General features: G+C 42.0%; 1 protein-coding gene across 3 annotated transcripts in view; it reads right to left on the bottom strand.

Annotated features, from left to right (window-relative positions):
- The window catches only part of dgkza (diacylglycerol kinase, zeta a), a 463,144-nt gene that overhangs the window by 137,672 nt on the left and 304,920 nt on the right, over positions 1 to 20,552 (bottom strand). For all 3 annotated transcript variants that reach the window (XM_073049180.1, XM_073049179.1, XM_073049178.1), the window contains 2 exons: positions 10,700 to 10,740; positions 7,807 to 7,979 (listed from right to left, as the gene is read on the bottom strand). In XM_073049180.1, the coding sequence (XP_072905281.1) occupies positions 7,807 to 7,979; positions 10,700 to 10,740 (214 nt within the window). The remainder of the gene's footprint in view (positions 1 to 7,806; positions 7,980 to 10,699; positions 10,741 to 20,552) is intronic.

Here is a 20,552-nt window from a genome sequence, read left to right as displayed (position 1 = left end):
TATTACATTTTCCATGTTTTCCATCAGTCGCTCCGCTGGATTTATGTGGACAGTGATCAGTGAAATGCGGAAAGGGCTGTGACCTTCTGACCGTATATAAAACATTGGCAGCATGGCTCCTCGAGCCTGTACTGTCTGTTATGGCTAAGCACATCCTACCCTTGCCCCACAGCCGACTGGACTGGGCAGAGAGAGAAAATTAGCTGCCAACTCCATTCCAAAACCAGAAACAGTTTTAGATAACAAGACCCAGTATCAAAGCTTGCAAATTGCAAAACCAGGCCTGTATCTTGGAAGAAAATATCAACTGACTAACCCAAAGAGAAAATTGATCTTGAGTAATGTACAGCGTGTAATGCCCCTATTGATGAATTCTATGCAGTTGTAGGGGACACACCATGTGTGCAGACCACTACTTGGAAAAATGCTTTTTTCAGTGTTACACAATTGAAAATTGATCATGTTCCCCTGATGTAGGACATAACGATGAATTTTTCTGGGCGGTTTTTCACTACTCCAAAAATTCAACCCTGCGATTCTGGGTGTGAGATCTACTTACACCCCAAAATGATTTTCTCATCGGATGTGCTTGGGATAGAATACTCCCCATGCATTTTTGTAGTACCTGGGTCATATTATCTCGGGAATGCATGAGCATGGATGCTCCCAGAACAGTTTGGCCTTCTTAGCACAGTGCTGGAGCGGGGCATTTACCAAGGAAATCAGTAATCAACCTCCATCTTTGAGTCCCCAAGTTACACCAACTAACCCGTTAGCAGCGAACAATCCATCCCCAGAAATCAACTGTGTCCTACGACCTTAAAATCCAAACACTGCTTGCTGTCGGCAACACCTATCTGGCACACTCTTGCACGCTATTGTTGTCCTGCAGCCATAGGAAACATTAAAATGGCTTTCTTAAGTCCATTCATGGGGTACACTGGAGATTTGAGAAGAAGCCTGAGAGCTTGTCTCAAGCCATCACAGATGCCCACATGGAACACTTCAGTCACCCTTGGGGCTAACAAATTCAGTGTCAAGACTCTGAAAGTTTTCTCTGCAGTTGAAAGCTGGCTGAGCTTGAAGAGGATTTCTGCATATTGTAGAAAAATACAACTCCTGACATTTTGTTGAGAACTGCATTGTCCTATTATCTTTATTCTGACACAGAACTTAACATCTCAACATTTACCCTGTCAAGCATCCTTAGGATCTTCTAGGTATGAATAAGGTCACCCTTCATCCTTCTGAAATCCATGGAATACAAACCCAAACTGTTCAGTCTCTTTTGATGGGAGCAACCCTCCCATCCCAGGAATTAGCCTGGTGAATCTCCTTTTGATTGTACCCAATCCTACTGAGTTCTGATAAAGGATTTCTGCCCAAAATATTGACTGTTTATTTCTTCCCATAGATACTGACATAAACCTGCTGAGTTCCTCCAGCGTTTTGTGTGTTTTTTCCACACTTCCAGCAACTGCAGAATCTCTTGTGTCTCTACTGTATCCTTTTTTAGATTAGGAGATTTAAAGTGTGCAGTATTCCAGGTGTGGTCTCACCAACAACCTGTACAACTGTACCAAACCTTCCTATTAAACTCCAACCCCTTTGCAATAAAGGATAACCTGACGTTTGCCATCACTAGTTGTTGGCTGAGCCTGTTTATTTACTTTTAATTCACGTACTAGGATGCCTAGTCAGGAAGGTCACTAAGATTCACCTTGGTGAACATCTTCGGTGGTGAGGGTCAGGCAGAGCAGGGTTGGATATTGCACGCTTCCACATTCATCAACACACAGATCTCCTTTGCAGTCTCCTGCCAGATGCTCAGGACTGCATTGTCAGAGGTGCCACTGCCCACTGGCACAGAGAACATGCCTCCCACTGACCTAGCCAGGTCTCTCTAGCTCCCTGGTATCACTCTTCCATTGTACACCATTACTTCAACATCTTCTAGGTGTAACATTTCCCTGTAGTTGGAAATGTTTTGCTTGCAAAATGGAATGTCCTTCTGAGAACTACTACCACAATAGGTAAAGCGTCACCGAAAACAACATTGTTAATTTCTGAGGCTTTACACGTTGCTGTTCTGCCAACTGAACTTGTCAGTCTATGCTTCACGAACACATAGAACATCAGGATGACCCAAAGCCTTGGTGAATTCTGTGCATCACACCTCCCCCTGCCAGTGTACAACTTTTGATGAACTGTTGTATCCTCCACAGCTACTATGTTGGCAACGGGAATATGTGGCAACACTTGTGGGCTGCCCCCCGGCACAAGCCCAGATGTAATGGCTGTTAACTCAAGCAATGCATTTCATCAAATGTTTTGATGTACGTGTGATAAACAAGTCTGATCCTGATGTGCTATTAGGAAAGTGATGTCGAGCTTCAACAAAAGATACTTTGTTAGCAGTTCTATCCTTCCTGCTTGTCATAGTAAACACTACACAAAGCCTACACATACTACAATGGCAACAGTTTTGACATGTTACTGCATGAAGTTGCAGGGCAATAATTAAGCACAAGTATGGGCTAAACACTAGATTAGTGATGTTGTGGTTATGTTACCAGTCTTTAGAAATATAAACCATTTGCCCCCTGGAATGAGTGGCGATGAAGAAAGGACAACAGAGGACACAGAATGGGAAATGGGGCAATGCACTAAAAGACTATATTGTGTACTGGTGAAGGGTCCCACCTAAGATAAGATGCTGGCGAGTTCATTGTCACAACGAGCTATGAACCACGGAGAAGTCCCTCATGAGGGCATTGTGAATATCCTGAAGGGACATTTTAAACCAATGCCTTTGGAGATTTTCAGAGTTTTGAAAATCTCTGCAACCTGGCTGGAAAATACAAAGAGAGGCCCCGAACACTGGCTAACAGGGGCTATACTGGATACTATCAGATTGGGTACCACTTAATTGTCTATTGAACAACAAGAAAAGTCAGAAAAAAAACTGTTTATGCATTGGACTTAACATTTGAGGGGACATGTCAAATACCCCAGTAAGTGGATAGTCCTGCAAATACACATTTGTTTTATGCAGCTACAAGGCGGAGATGGGGAAACAGGCCCTCAGAAATGATAATGACACTGCAGCTGCCTTCTTTTTCATGGCTGGGGCTCATGGACACAACAAAGGGAACTCTGTAGATCACATGAGTTAAAAGGTTGGTGGCAACCATTTGTCCATTTTTTCCTGGATGTGGGCATCAGCACGAGGGCAAAGCAAGTGTTTACTGCCCATGGCAAGGAGGGGATGGACCACCTTGTTAAACTGCTAACACAAGGAAATCTGCAGATGCTGGAAATTCAAGCAACACACACAAAATGCTGGTGGAACACAGCAGGCCAGGCAGCATCTATAAGGAGAAGCACTGTCGAGGTTTTGGGCCGAGACCCTTCGTCAGGATTAACTGAAAGAAAAGGTAGTAAGAGATTTGAAAGTAGGAGGGGGAGGGGGAAATGTGAAATGATAGGAGAAGACCTGAGGGGGTGGGGTGAAGCTAAGAGCTGGAAAGCTGATTGGCAAAAGGGATACAGAGCTGGAGAAGGGAAAGGATTGTGGGATGGGAGGCCTCGGGAGAAAGAAAGGGGGAGAGGAGCACCAGAGGAAGATGGAGAACAGGCAGAGTGATGGGCAGAGAGAGAAAAAAAGAGGGGGGAGGGGAAAATAAATAAATCAGGGATGGGGTAAGAAGGGGAGAAGGGGCATTAGTGGATGGAGATTAGTGGGGAGGGACAAATGGACAAGGAAATCGCAGAGGGAGCGATCCCTGCAGAAAACAGGCCAGGAGAGGGGTGGTGGGGAGATTTTAAAAAGATATGCGTAGTGGTCCATTTGGAGATGGCAGAAGTTGCAGTGGAAAATGGGTTGGATGCGGAGGCTCATGGGTTGATAGGTAAGGACAAGAGGGACTCTATTGCTATTATGATGGTGGGAAGACAGGTGAGTGAAAATGTACGAGGGATGGAGGAAATCCAGGGAGGACAGCATTAATAGTAGATGGAGGGAAACCCCACTCTTTAAAGAAGAGGGCAACTCTGATGTACTGGAATGGAAAGCCACACTCTCAGAATAGTTGTGGCAGAGACGACGAAACTGAGAAAAGGGAAAAGCATTTTTACATGAGATAGGGTATAGTCCAGATAACTATGGGAATCAGCAGGCTTATAAAAGATATCAGTTGACAGCTTGTCTCTAGAGATGAAGACAGAGAGATCGAGAAAGGGGAGGGAGGTGTCAGAGGCGGCCCAAGTGAATTTAAGGGCAGGGTGGAAGTTAGACGCAAAATTCACGAAACTGACGAGCTCGGCATATGCACAAAGCAGCACCAATGCAGTTGTCAATGTAGCAGAGAAAGAGTTGTGCAATATAACCGGGAAGGCTTTGAACATAGACTGCTCTACATAGATGATGAAGAGGCAGATATAGCTTAGACCTATGAGAGTGCCCATGGTTACAACTCAGGCTTGGAGAAAGTGAGAAGGACCAAAGGGAAAATTGTTCCAGACGAGGACTAGTTCTGCCAGATGGAGCAGAGTGGTGGTGGAGGGGGATTGGTTTGCTCTCCTGTCCAGCAGAGGGCTTTGAGGTCTTCTTGGTTAAAGGGTAATAACTGTTCCTGAAACTGGTGGTGTGGGTCCTGACGCTCCTGTACTTTCTTCCTGATGGCAGTAGCAAGAAGAGAACATGGCCTGGATGGTGGGGGCCCTTTGCAATGTATGCTGCTTTCCTGCCACAGCGTTCGGTGTGCTTGGGGGGGGGGGGGAATGGGGAAAAGGGCTGATGGACTAGGGCATATCCACTACTTTTTGTAGGACTTTTCCGTTCAAGGGCATTGGTATTTCCATACCAGACTGCGAGGCAACCAGTTAATATACTCATCACCACACATCTGTAGAAGCTTGTCAAAGTTTTAGACATCATGCCAAATTTTTACAAACTTTTCAGGAAGTAGAAGTGCTTCCATGCTTTCTTCATAATGGCATTTACGTCCTGGATCTAGAACAGATCCTCTGAAATGATAACACTGAGGAATTTAAAGTTGCTGACCCTCTCCACCTCTCATCCACCAGTGAGGACTGGCTCATGGACCTCAGGGTTCCTCCTTCTGAAGTCAATATCAGCTCCTTGATCTTGCTGACATTTAGTGAGAGGTTGAGAGTAAAGGTCATTTACTCTCCGTGATTTTTATTAATGACCTGAATGAGGAAGTGGAGGGATGGGTTAGTAAGTTTGCTGATGACACAAAGGTTGGAGGTGTTGTGAATAGTATGGTGGGCTGTCAGAGGGTACAGCGGGACATTGATAGGATGCAAAACTGGGCTGAGAAGTGGCAGATGGAGTTCAACCCAGGTAAGTGTGAGGTGGTTCATTTTGGTAGGTCAAATATGATGGCAAAATATAGTATTAATGGTAAGACTCTTGGCAGTGTGGAGGATCAGAGGGATCTTGAGGTCCAAGTCCATAGGATGCTCAAAGCAGCTACGCAGGTTGACTCTGTGGTTAAGAAGGCGTACGGTGTATTGGCCTTCATCAATCGTAGAATTGAATTTAGGAACCGAGAGGTAATGTTGCAGCTCTATAGGACCCTGGTCAGACCCCACTTGATGTACTGTGCTCAGTTCTGGTTGCCTCACTACAGGAAGGACGTGGAAGCCATAGAAAGGGCGCAGAGGAGATTTACAAGGATGTTGCCTGGATTGGGGAGCATGGCTTATGAGAATCGGTTGAGTGATCTCAGCCTTTTCTCCTGGGAGCGAAGGAGGATGAGAGGCGACCTGATAGAGGTGTTCAAGATGATGAGAGGCATTGATCATGTGGATAGTCAAGAGGCTTTTTCCCAGGGCTGAAATGGTTGCCACAAGAGGACACAGGTTTAAGGTGCTGGGGAGTAGGTACAGAAGAGATGTCAGGGGTAATTTTTTACTCAGAAAGTGGTGAGTGTATGGAATGGGCTGCCGGCATCGGTGGTGGAGGTGGATACGATAGGGTCTTTTAAGAGGCTTTTAGATAGGTACATGGAGCTTAGTAAAATAGAGGACTATAGGTAAGCCTAGTAATTTCTAAGGCAGGGACGTGTTCTGCACAACTTTGTGGGCCGAAGGGCCTGTATTGCGCTGTAGTTTTCCTATGTTATTGTCATAGCACCACTCAGTGAGATTTTTAATATTCCCTCCTATATGATAATTCATCACCACCTTTGATCTGACTTACAACAATGTGTTGTCAGCAAACTTGAATATGGCATTGGAGCTGTGCTTAGCCTCACAATCATAACTGTAAAGTGAGTAGAGCAGGGGGCTAAGCACACATCATTATGGTGCTCCTGGGAGATGGAGATCGTGGAGGAGATGTTTTCACTAATCCAAACTGACTGGAGTCTGCAAGTGAGGAAACTGAGGATCCAATTGCACAAGGAGGTGTTGAAGCCAAGGTCTTGAAGTTTATTGATTAGTTTTTAAGGGATGATAGTGTTGAACGCAGAGTGAAGAGCATCCAGATGTTCCAGGGTTGAGTGAATAGCCAATGAAATAGCATCTGCTATGGATCTGTTGTGCTGGTAGGCAAATTGGAATGGATCCAAGTCTTTTCTCTGGCAGGATTTGATGTTTCATCACTAACCTCTCAAAGGACTTCATCAGTAGATGTAAGTGGCTACAGTGTTATAATTCCACATGCTGATCCTTGCCCTATGCTTACTCTCCTTTCCTAAATACTCCTTGCGTTGAAATATATAGAACTCAAATCACTAGTCACACCATGTTCAATCTTTCAATTCCTGACTATATGTATGCTTAACAATATCTTTCTCTGCAATCACTCCACTATCTGCTCTGGTGCTCTTATACCCAACTCCCTGCAACTCCAGTTAACCACACAATCCCCACCACCAATACCCAGCCCAATCCAATCTTGGGAGGACATTCCACCAGCCTGCTGCTGATTGCCCCTCAGCAACAGGGCAAGTTACCTCCCCTGATACCTCTATGGGCAGTCCACCATGCCTATCAGTTTACTTTGCTGCCTGATGGCCACAATAGGACATGTGCACACCAACCCCTTCACGGTAAGTGGAGAATTAGTGAATGAGGGAGTGCATGAGGTGCTACTCAGAACTAATAGGCCAGGCCAAAAATTTGAGGCAGAGTCAGGAGTTGTGGAATTCACAATGTCTACAAGATAATTTACAAAACGCCTTATTTACATTGCATAGACAAAAATCTATTCTAGTGTGCTAATGGTGGTTCGTCACAGCCTGTGACAGGCTGTCTGGCTAGATAGAGACCATATCAATCCCGATACCAACCTCACGGTTGACACAGTTGCATCTTCCCTTTGTCATTTTACCAGCAACATAGCAAATTATTTTCCAAGTAACTGATGTGAAGGGTAATCTTCAACAGAAGCAAAGAAAATGGACACCCGCCACAGTCCTTGCTCCAACACAGGAGATAACATCCATTCCCTAACAAAACCTAAAGCTGCATTCATGGTGTCAATATGCAGCCTGTCAACTTAAGTGTTGTAACTCGATCTGCAAACATTCAAGGAAGGAATCCAGTGGAGTGGAGCAACAAGGAATTCCAGGCATCTAATACTAGAATCCAATTAGCAGAGTGCTGTTTGAAACATTGTACAGTCATTCTAACTCTTTCCACAATGCTCTCTGCCACGCACAGATTCTCCAAACCAATGCTATTCATACTGTCCATCTAAGCAGTCATAACTCCAAGGAAAATACCAGTTAATTGGATACGCAAGGAAGCTATGCATATCTGCAGCTCTTTTACCTGGGGACAGGTGACAATGGCGGTGAGGAGGAGGATGGAAAGGCAAAGGAGTCAGATGATCCAACCAGATCAGGCATTCCTGGTGACGTTCCCACCGTTTCTGTGATAACAAGCTCTGGGTCCAGGATGAAGAGTTCCTCTTGGGAAATGTCAGTCACATAGTGCAAGTGCTCCTGAAAGAGCATGCAGGAAAACCAGTCATTCAAGGTCACGACTATGCATATAAATCAAATAAAATTAAGTTTCTCATTTACATAACTCCTTTATAAAATGCAGGGATCGCAAAGGGTCCACATGCTTTACAGCCAATGGTACTTCTGCAGTTTTGCCTCTGTTACAATATAAGAAACCTCATAATGAAGTCCACAGGCAGCAATGGTACTTCATATTTTGGACTAGAAGTAACTGAGAGGTTAATGTAGACCTCACACATAGGGAAAACATTCCCTGTTCTCAGAATCATACAGCATAGAAACAAGCCTTTCAGCCAACAGTGCCCATGTCAATTATCAAGTCTAGAGTCACACTAACCCAATCTTAACTCATTTTATTACTTTCCCTGGGTCCCCCCACTTCCCTTTCTCCTATAGTCTACTCTCCTCTCCTATCAGATCCCTTCTTTTCCAGCCCTTGACCTTTCCCACCCACCTGCTCACCTTCCCCCAGTTTTTTATAATGGTATCTTCCTCATTCCTTTCCAGTCCTGAAGAAGGATCTCAGCCTGAAATATTGACTGTTTATTCACTTCCAAAGATGTTGCCTGACCTACAGAGTTCCTCCAGCAGCTTTGTGTGTGTTGCTTTGGATTTACAGCATCTGCAGATTTTCTGACCCATTTTATTCTTGCTAAATTCCCATGTCTTCTACATTTCAACCACTGATCTATACAGGTCAGAGTGGGGCCGAGGTGAGCAATTTACAGTGACCAACTTATAAAGGCCTCCGATAGTCTCGATAGACCATGGATTTGCACCTTGGAAAGTTTCCAGGGTGCAAGCCTGTGCAAGGTTTTTCTTTATGGAAGACCAGCAGTTGCCCAAGCTGCAAGTCTCCCCTCTCCACGCCACCAATGTTGTCCAAAGGAAGGGCATTAGGACCCATACAGCTTGGCACCGGTGTTGTAACAAATCAATGTGTGGTTAAGTGCCTTCCTCAAGGCACTTAACCTTGCCAAGGCTCGAACTAGATAACTAGACAAACGCCTCAACCACTTGGCCACGCGCCAACAGTGGCCAATTAACCTACCAAGCTGCATGTCTTTGGGGTTAGCAACACTCAGGGGAAGACATACGGTCACAGAGAGAACTACAAATTCCATGCCACACAGGACAAAACCTGGGTCACTGGAGATGTGAAGCAGTGGCTCTAGCAGCTACGCTAACAAGAATAGTGCCCTGGCACCTTCGACATTCAAGAAAAAACATTAGTGTAGCTGTCTTTTCATACTGTACTGAAAGACCCAACTAGAATTTTTGCTCGAATTTCTGGAAACTGGAGGTTATATGCTCCTGCCTCTGAAGTGAGGAAAATTGTCACTGAACTACGGGGGACCCTGATCACTTAACTCTGTTCTTGATCCCTGCAGATGCTAATAGTTCTACACATTCCCAGAATGATGGTGCACCATATAAAGGAATCACTGTCATAAGTCTCTTCTGCACCCTCTCTATACACTTAGCCTCTTTCTTTTGTATCAGTATTCCTTTCTTATCAAAAATCTCACTTATTTTTCAGGTGGTGAATAACATTTCTGTGGTTCTAGGACTCCAACGTTTCCTTAACTTTACACTAGGTGACCACCCACTGTGCCTCATCTCCCCTCTCTTCCGAGGAAACCAGACGTTCCCCCCAGGGTTCCAGTCATGTAATTCTGGAAATTCTGCATTAGAACATTTCAGGTTGTTGTGATATAACACTCTTCTCTCCTTGTGGTATAGGAATCTTTTTCACTCTGACCTATATAACTAGACGTCTGCAAGGAAACAAGAGAAATTAATTTGATCTCAGAACTAGGAACTCTGCTGACGTAGGCACTCATTGCTTTATCGTAACAGAAAATGTTAGTCATACTCAACAGGTAAGGCAACATCTAAGGAAATACAAAAAAATGTTTAAAGTTCTTGAACTTTTTACAGGCCCAAAAGATTAACTTACATTTTCCTCTCTCCACAGATATTGCCTGATCTGCTGAGTATTTTTTTAATTTTCAGATTTCCAGTATCTGCATCTTGATTGTTATTTTTTGCTTTATCTTGTATTTATTCAGTGGGTAATAATGTTCAAAATAAAAACAGCAAATACTGAAAATCCTCAGAAAGGTAGTATTTGTAGAGCATTAGAAAATGATCCCGGTCTAAGACCTCATTTCATTCTTTGTCGATTTAAGTGTGTTTGTACTTTAAACCAAAAAGCTACAGTCTAGTACATTAACCAAAAGATGAGGAGTCTAGGAATTAAATGGGGAGAAAACACCTACTGGCCAATGGCGTTCTGAGTAACTAACTCATAGCTAACTAGTGAGGAAATTAATCAGCCTCCATGAATGAGTTAGCCATTAAATCATCGGAGGAAAGCCAGCTTGGAGCAGCACAGTAGCTGGTGGTTAGCACAACACTTTATAGTACCAGCGAGCTGGGTTCAATTCTCGCTGCTGCCCGAAAGGATTCTGTACATTCTCCTCTTGACTACGTGGGTTTCCTTCAGATGCTCTGGTTTCTTCCCACAGTCCAAAGACATACCAGTTAATTTGTCATTGTAAATTGTTCTATGATTAGGCTGGGATTAAATCAGGAATTGTTGGGTGGTGCAGCTCGAAGAACTGGAAGGGCTTACTCTGCGGTGTATCCTAATAAATAAATAAATGTATTAGTCATCATTGCGCAGCCATTCTTACCTGAGCTCGATCTATTCTGTAAAACCGGTCGGCAGTAGTGGCTGAGAAAAAAAACAAAGTCAAATGAAGGGTTAGGCTTCTGTCAGACAATTGCATACACGTCAATAAAAAGGAATTTGGTATTCTTTTCTGAAGAGCATCTTTTATCTACCGTAATCAAATATTTTTGGAATCTTTCATGGTCAGAAGTTGCCACGCAGCTTCACTAATTGGCAAGTGACATTTCTGGAACGCTGTTTTCAATGGTTATGGCCAGAATCACTGAACACTCAATACATCACCCCCTGCTGAATCAGGAATGATGACCTGGATGCACTGCTTGAAAGGATGGTGAAAGCAGATTCAACAATGGAATTAGATAAATACTTTAAAATACATCATTTGCAGAAAACCATAATAAAGAAAAGGAGAGGAGTGAAATTAGTTCAACGAACCTTTTAAACAATCAGTACAACTTGCATACTAGACAGGCATATGTAAAATTCACGCTACTCATTCATGAATATCTACCAAACAATCACTGAAGATGTACAGGATGTACAGTTGATATCAGATGATAATTCAAGTAACTATGATGTAGATCTGCCTGCTGTGATGGATTCCTATCCACAATGAACTCCATATGCCTAACAATGATATCAAATATCCATACTTGGGAACATTATTTTCCTGGCCACGATGTCTCAATTATGCAGATAAAAAAAACAACAAAATATTGGGTGACAAAGTTTAAGATAACTTGAATTTTGTGAACTTAGTACAAGGTCATCAGATGTTTAAATTTCTCAGAACATCATTAATACATTTCCAATTTTCTGCCTCAGACATAAAATCCACTTTAGATACAAGGAGTGTGTGTGCGCGTGTGGTGTACATGCATATATAATGCACAAAGTGTGCAAATGAACAAGAAATATATATTCAGTAATCTTCCATTGTCTTAGATTTTTAGTTTTAGTGCTGGGAAGTGGCATTGAGACAAAGGATGATTCTGGATGACAGAATAACCACGAGGGCCATCAAGCTCACTCCCGCTTCTAGTCTTCATATTCTTCTCAGCAGGTAGCATGTGGTGGGAAACCGATGCTGCAGGATTATGGTCCCTTTCTCACCTGTGATTTCATTCATTAGAGCTAACTGTTGGGAATACAGGAGCTGCAAATTCAATTTTATCTTTGAACAAATTTTTTAACAAAGATCACAAAAATCAATTCTTTTTCCATTTGACTACATTTGTAAATCAACTTTGGATGATCTGTGTTATGTAAGAGTAAGTTGCTGTCGCCCTGAGGTTGAAATGGAAGTACATGTGCAATATAATGCATTGTGAAGTAAAGTAGTCAATGGTATTTATCAGCACAGATATTCTGTGGGTATGGTGATGGCACAGCAATGAAAGTTAGTAATTCAGAGATGCAAGTTCAAATCCCACCATGGCAACTATGAAATTTAAATTCAGTTAATAATCAGTGCTTGTTTTAAAATTAGCGTTAAACCGTCACATTGTTTTAAACTTCCAATTGTTTCTCTAAATTGGGAAAGATGTTCCATAGATCATTCAAAAAATAGCCTGTCATAATCATAGTCACAGAATCGAACCTTACAGAGAACACATTCGATTTCTCCATCAGAATCTCATGACCTGGAGAGGCTACAAGACAGGATGGCATGCATGATAAACAGCCAAAGCCAGTTTTAAAACAAAAGAACGGAAAGAGCACACAATCAATGGATCAGATCAAAGACCAGAAGACCTGCTGTGAATGCTAGTGGATATTTAAGCAGCCAACTGGAGAAGGAATTGCAAGTACATTCCGTCATCAATGGTGACAAGGTCAAAACCTTTGCAAGCACAATCAGCTAGAAGTGCTGGGTGGATGATTCATCTAGACACCATCACACAAGCAGTCTTCAGTCAATTTAATTCATTGCACATCTGATCAGAAAGAGATGAGAGCACTAGGTGCAGCAATGAGTGTGGGATCAGAAAATAAGCCTGCTGTAATCCTGAGGACCTACACTCCAGAACCAACTGTGCCTCTGTCCAACCACCCAAGAAGGTGAGGAACTACCCAGGTATGTTCTATGAACGAATCCTACCTGGCTTCAACAAAGTAACAGAAGATATTGGCAATAGTGCTTTTGAGAAGCACTTACGAATAAGTTGCATTTCTTGGGACCATGCAACTGCACTGCCTTAATCCAAACGCGGACCAAGGAGCTGAATTCCTGAGGTGAGGCAGGAGGAGCGATCACCTTGACTTGAAAGCAGCATTTGGCTGAGTTTGGCGTCAAGGCACTTCGGCAACAAGGAGAAACACTCTAACGGTTAGAAGCACACCTCAATCAAAGGAAGATGATTGTCGTTGGTGAAGGTCAATTACCTGCACTGAGACCTCACTGCAGGAGTTCCTCAGCAGTGTCCAAAGCCCAAACACCTTAAATGCGAGATCATAAATGGATATTTTGCATCTGTATCTACTCGGGAGATGGACACAGAGTTTACAGAAGTGAGGCAGTGAGGTCATTGTCCGTATACAGTTTACAGAGGAGGTTATGTTTGCTGTCTTGACGTAACAGAGTGGATAAATCCCAGGGGCCTGAAAGATGTTTCCTTGAACCTTGTGGGAGGCTAGTGGAGAAATTGCAGAGGCCCTAGGAACAGACTTTACAACATCCTTAACAAGCGAGCTGCTAGAGGATTGGGGGATAGCTAATGATGTTCCATTGTTTAAGAAAGGCTCTATGAATAAGCTGAGAAATTATATGCTGGTGAGTCTGATATCAGTAGTGACCAAGTTATTGGAAGCTGTTCTAAGGAATCAGATATATAAGTACTTGGATAGACAGGGACCGATAGGGACAGTCAACGTGACTTTGTGCGCGGTTGGTTACGTCTAACCAACCTTACAGAGTTCTTTGACGAAGTTACCAAGAAAGTTGATGAAGACAAGGCAAAGGATGTTGTCTACATGGATTTTAGCAAGGACTTTACAAGGCTCCACATGGGAGGTTGATCAAAAAAGTTCAGTCACTTGGCATTCAAGATGAGGTAGTAAATTACATTAGACATTGACTTTGCAGGAGAAGCCAGAGAATCAGAGAGTGATAATAGATTGATGCTGCCCTTCTGATTGGAGGCCTGTGACCAGTGGAGTACTGCAGCAATCAGTGCTGGGTCCATTGTTGTTTATTATCTATATCAATGGTCTGGATGACAATATGGCAGACTGGATCGGCAAATTTGTTGATGACACCAAGATTGGAGGCACGGTGGCCAGCTATCAAGCCTTGCAGCGGGATCTGGACCAGCTGGAGAAATGGTCTCAAAATGGCAGATAGAATTTAATGCAGATGAGTACAAGTTTGTGTACTTTGAGAGGACAAACCATGGTAGGACATACACAGTGAGCAATAGGGCACTGAGGAGCACAGTAGAGCAGAGGGATATGGGAATGCAGGTCCATATTTCCTTGAAAGAGGTGTCAGAGATAGGGTCATAAAAAAAGCTTCTGGTCAATTGGTGTTTATAAGTCAGAGTACTGAGTACAGGAGTTGTGATGTTATGTTGAAGTTGTACGAGGTGTTAATGAGGCCTAATTTTGAGCATTTTGCCCAGGAAAGATATCAATAAGATTGAAAGAGTGCAGAGAAAATTTACAAGGCTGTTACCAGGACATGAGTACCTCAGTTTTAAGGAAAGGCTGAATAGATAAGGATTTTATCAAATCTCCCTTCAATTTCTTATGTTCTAGGGAATAGAGGTATACAACATTATAAGGGTGAATGCAAGCAGGCTTGTTCCACTATGGTTGAGAGATACTAGAACTAGAGAACATGGGTTAAGGGTGAAAGGTGAAATATTTAAGGGGAACTGAGGGGGGGAAGCACTTCACTCAGAGGGTGATGATAGTGTGGAATAAACTGCCAGTGCAAGTGATGGATACGGGTTTGATTTCAACACTTAAGAGAAATTTGGAATGGTACATCGATGGGAGGGATATGGAGGACTATAATCCAGGCACTACTGGTAGATGGGATTAGGCAGATTAGTAGTTTTGCATGGACTAGAATGTCAAAGGGCCTGTTTCTGTGCTGCAGTACTCTATGACCTTACCAGAATGGAGATGAGCTCATTAGATGGACTAAGTGAGAAATACTCCTGTTGCCAACCAGGGAGAACAAAAACGAGGGACCCTAAAAATATCAGGATTGTAAAATTGGTTGCTTGCACTAAACACATTGTATGACAACAGTACAGTGTTAGATATCTGAAATGTTGACTCAGTTAAATCAAAAATATTGAAAGGCTATAGTACTAGACAAGGCAGAGTGGTTAGTCAGAGAAGATCAAGCAATGAACCCTCCAGAAATACATCCAAAGAGAGTTAATTCTTTTTTCAGATAACTCCCATCTTCAATCTTCCAGTGAACCTCTACTGAGGGAACACTATCTACTCTTTCATTGATGAATATATAATCTCAATATTACTGGTAACAATATTCCGTATCATGAGTTACAGCAGATCCTGGAGAGTGAACAAAAGGTTGTGATTTAATACTTGAAATGAGATAAATGTCTGCAAAGCACCCAATCTTGGCCTAATTCATTGATCAATTACTCACTTTCTGTATCTGTTACTGTATGCAAAGCTGAGGCTGTTGTAAAGAAATCACTGTGCACTGTTACATTTAATCATGTTGTAATAGCTCTTTCTAGCAGCAGGGCGAACTACTTGAGAATTACAACTGGTAATAAAACAGCCTTAAGAGATCATCAAAGGATATAAATCTGCTGTTTGTGCCTTCCAAAGCACTGGCTTCTCTGGGGCTCCAGGCTGACTTTTCTAGTCTATTAAACCAGACCTTTTATTGATGTAAGATGCCAGGACTGATAGCCAACGATGTAAATTAAAAGACTGAACAGGCTGAGGTTTGTGATGACAATAAGCTTGTGGAAACTGGTACCTTGGCAAACAATGTAAGGGAACTGTGTAGTGGGTGAAGTTAATTAGTGGAGCGCTATACTGCTTCTGATAAAATATACACAGTTGCAGACCGCTGTTACATTCTGAAATACGGCATGGTTCAATCGCAGTGTCATGAATTCCGTCCTACCGCTGATGTTTAATAGCGCCAATGCCAAATCATCCACCATCTCCATCCTGAGAAATCATCATTGACCAGAAGCTCAACTGGACCAGCTACATAATGCTCTAACTACAAGAACTGAAGACCGCCTGGGATCTTGCTGCATGCAACTCATACCCTGACATTCCAAAACGTTTCCACCATCTGTGTGGCTCAAATCAGAATAAACCAGTTCCCAAAAATATATGAAAAACTCAATTATCATCAAGTGCCCCCAAGCAGCTGTGTATACCATCTACGAAAGGCACTGTAATTTCTCACCCAGGCTACCAGGAGAGTACCTTTTAAACATACTTCTCCAAGGAGCAAGGCAACAGATGCACTGGAACACCACCTGGAGATTAGAACTCAAGATATGATGACTTGGAAATACATAATCTTGTGTTAAAGCACTGCTGTGTATAATTCCTGGAATTTTGTACACACAAGCACTATTACAGTACCTTCCCCCGGCGGTGGTAAAGCCGGCCCACGACACCTCTCAGGGTAATTAGGTATGTGGAATAAATATTTACCTCCCCAGTGTCATCAGTAAAAAAAAGGCCCATTTCAATTTCCTACGCCCACCAGCCAGTAGCTTAGTTCCCTGCACAGGTTTGGTGCAGTACTTACAAGGACATTATCTTCTAACACACAGTGTTGGAGGTGCATTCCATCAAAAGAGAAGTTAAGCAGAAATCACGTTGCCTGCTAGAGGGTCACAAAGGAACCCATTCATCTCTTTGAGGGAAAGCAGGGTCACTCCCCTGGGTGTTTTGGCCAACATCTACCCCTCACCAATGCGATTCAAGCAGAATACTTAATTACTTATCTTAATACTTTGTGAGATACATTTCGTGATTACTTTGGCAAACTACACTTTCTGCTTTTGGACCAAGACAAAATACCAGATGTGCGGATATGAAGCATTTCTTTTAAAGGAGAATGCGAAGAACAAAGCAAATTTAAAATGAATGACCCAGCATAATAATGTGTCAAATGGCATTTGAAAATTAATAAGAGAGAACTGCAACTTTTAATTTAATATTATATTGTAAAGCAAACCTATCACTTTCATTTAATAGCAGTGTGCAGTAAAGGAAGGGACGTATTTTCAGAACTCAAGCCAAACAAAACAAGGGCAAAAGCTTTAAAACAGTTGCAAAGAAAGAAAATGCTTCAAATGGCTAGCACATTGTCTTTATTTAAAAATTGCTTCATTCCTTCTTCCTAAATTGGTAACATTGCTCTGGATTTCTGCATTTTTAAGGGAAGTGCACAATGATCATTGTTCTTGGATAAATAAACTTTTGTCAAGAAAAAATAATTATAGACTGCATTAATTTTAAAATTATACAGTCTTTCAGCAGGACCAAAAAACATAATCCTAATAAACTATCATAACTGCTCTAAAATTCAGATGCTTTTTCTTTACGTTATGCATTTTGAATTCTATTTTTTTCTCTGCTAGTGTGATAGTTTACATTTTGAATATTTGAGAGTATAAAAACTATGAACTTCTTTAAAAAATTGCTGTCACCATGAATGCTGGTAAACATTTGCCCTCCAGCTTGGGTTGTGTAGAAATGAGTTACGGACATTGGGTTTTTACACCTTTATCTACTCTTAACTTATCAAGTCTGTGCTGACCATTTACACTAACACTACACAATCCCATGTGATTCTCCCTGTTCAAGTCAGGTCAAATTGAGTTTATTGTCAATGTGCATTAGTACAGGGACAATGAAAAACTTACACACAGCAGCATCACAGGCACGGAAGAACAGACAGTAGACAGAATATAAAGTTATAGATAAATTATTCAAAAATTTTACTATGATTGAAGAGAAAAAAAACTCTGAAAAATAAGTCCTTGATTCGAAAAAAAAAGGACACAATCAGAGACAAGTATCAAGAGGTATCCCGAAGAGTTCCATTGCTGCTTAGGTTAGGGTTGTGCAGGTTCATTCAAGAACCTGATGGATGTAGAAAAGTAGCTGTTCCTGGACCCGAGTGTAGTATGTTAGGCCCGACAGTAGCACTGAGAAAAGGGCATAACCCAGGGGTGACCCATCATCATCATCCAGATTCTACCAGATTGGTCAATTGACCTATTAAATTGACACTGTTAGGATGTGGAAGGGAAAAGTGAAGCATTCAGAGGAAACCGATGTGCTAAGAGACAGGACATGTGTAATCTACACACACAGCACTGGATTGATCTATGTTTCAAAGCCTATAAGGCAGTGGCTCAGTTGCATCAAGTGTTTCTAACGTCACCACAATGCTTCAAAATCACTTAAAAAGGTGCCTTGGTGTTGGTGTTGCAAAACGCTCTCCATAAGGGGCATAAAATCAGAATCCCATGATCTTTCAAGCATCATAATTAAATTAGGGGGAGAGGGGGAGAGAAGGAGAGCTGAGTGAAAACCAGAGGGCAAGAAAAGAGCCGTGGGAAAGAGTGGCAGGCTTCTTCAAGGAAGAAAGTCATAGAAGTTGCAGGTGCTAGAAATGTTAAGTATAAACAGAAAATGCTGGAAATGCTCAGCAGATATTGTCGTGTCTATACAAAGTTAATATTTCAGGATGAAGACCTTTCATTAAACCTGAAATGTTAATGCAGTTCATCTTTCCACAGATACCAATTGAGGGGTAAGATTTACAGCACTGTGCAAAAGTCTTAGGCACCCTAACTATATATGTGCCAAGACTTGTGCTCAGTACTGTATAATAAAACTTTTCTAAAACAAGAGGGGCCTTTGGCTACTCAAAAGACAGGGTCTCTGTCAGTAAAAAAAAACAGCTTTTCCTGCTGTCTTGATAGGTTTACAGAAAGCTCTTTACACAATTAATCAATTACAACAGTTGAGTTGGAGAAACTTAGGAATTGCAGTCTATTTCCTTCAAATATATAACTTACATTCCACTTCACATTCCTCAAGAAGGTAATTTCCTTTCTTAGGTACCAACCGTAGCACAGTGATAACACTTACCCTTTCAAATAAGCTTTCACCCCCACTCCAATAGTCTGGCTGCATTACTTGGGCTGATATGTCATTGTCAGAATAAGAGAGCCAGGCATTATCGAGATGCCTTTACCCACCGAGAAATGCATCAGAGGGGCTGACCCCATCCAACAGGTAAATTGGATGGTAAATCCCATCCAATAATTACCCTTAATCAAAGTTGTTAATTTTGATGCTTGTAGTTACTTATTTCATTGCTGTGTGCATGTGTAAACTTTTAATGCTGATTCTGTTTGATTTCTTCAGTTCAAAAGTACGTCGTTGGTAATTAGCAGGGAGGTATATTGTGGGCTATCTAAGTTACAACAGAGGATCCATCTTCCTTTCCTTTCCTCTTTTTTGTTACCTTCTCTTTCAACAAAGGCAGGGCAGTCTGCTGAATAGCTTTCAACAGTAAACAATGCAGGAATGAGGGAATGACTCATAAGAACATAATGGATTTACTTCTTGAGGTTTTTACAACAGTTCACCATCATCTCCATCTAAAGTACATTTAGAATGTAAATGATAAAATCTCTGTGGTTTATAGTCAATCAGTTAATGATTAAAGTTGGAGCAAATAAACCACATCCTTTCCCCTCCTCCATTAAACTCGAAACATAAATCATCAGATTTCTTTTATTGTCTGAAGTTACATGTCTAGGTAGACTTTGCTTTGCAGGCAAAAGGGAGCAGATATTACAATCATATCCATTCGACAATTTACTTTATTGTCACCAAACAATTGATAGAGCGTACAATCATCACAGTGATACTTGTTTCTGCGCTTTGTGCTCCCTGAAGTCCAAATCGAAGTAAATATAATAAAAATTTAAATTATAAATCATAATTAGAAAATAGAAAAGAGAAAGTAAGTTAGTGCGAGTCAGGTCCGGATATTTGGAAGGTACAGCCCAGATCCGGGTCAGGATCTGTTCAGCAGTCTTATCACAGTTGGAAAGAAGCTGTTCCCAAATCTGGCCGTACGAATCTTCATGCTCCTGAACCTTCTCCCGGAGGGAAGTGGGACAAAAAGTGTGTTGGCTGGGTGGGTCTTGTCCTTGATTATCCTGGCAACACTGCTCCGACAGCGTGTGGTGTGAAGTGAGTCCAAGAATGGAAGATTGGCTTGTGTGATGTGCTGGGCTATGTTCACGATCTTCTGCAGCTTCTTCTGGTCTTGGACAGGACAACTTCCATACCAGGTTGTGATGCACCCTAGAAGAATGCTTTCTACGGTGCACCTATAAAAATTAATGAGGATTTTAGGGGACAGGCCAAATTTTTTCAGCTTTCTCAGGAAGTAAAGGCGCTAGTGGGCCTTCTTGGCAGTGGACTCTGCTTGGTTAGACCAAATCAGGTCATTTGTGATATTCACCCCGAGGAACTTAAAGCTTTTGACCTGTTCCACCTGCGCACCACCGATGTAGACAATTGTAAGGTTATGTACTGTATCTCTAAAGTTTCTAATCAAGAGTACACAAGTTATGGAAGACTGTGATTGATAATTCTTTTGTCACTAATGCTACAATGGAATAAGAGGAAAATTTTGGCCTTCAGTTCAAACATGATATTAAGGAATTGCAAGCAGTTACGAATTATACCTGCTCCTAATTCTTCATCTTTTCCCTATAGGAAATACCACACCACTAAATGAATTGCAGCCTACATTCCAGTGGCCCAGGTTTAATTCTGGTTTCTAGTGCTGTCTTTGTTGG

Source organism: Hemitrygon akajei, chromosome 6, assembly GCF_048418815.1.
Source record: "Hemitrygon akajei chromosome 6, sHemAka1.3, whole genome shotgun sequence".
Classification (NCBI taxonomy): Eukaryota; Metazoa; Chordata; class Chondrichthyes; order Myliobatiformes; family Dasyatidae; genus Hemitrygon; species Hemitrygon akajei.
The sequence above is the reverse complement of the archived record's forward strand: the minus strand, read 5'-3'. Positions and strand labels throughout refer to the sequence as shown.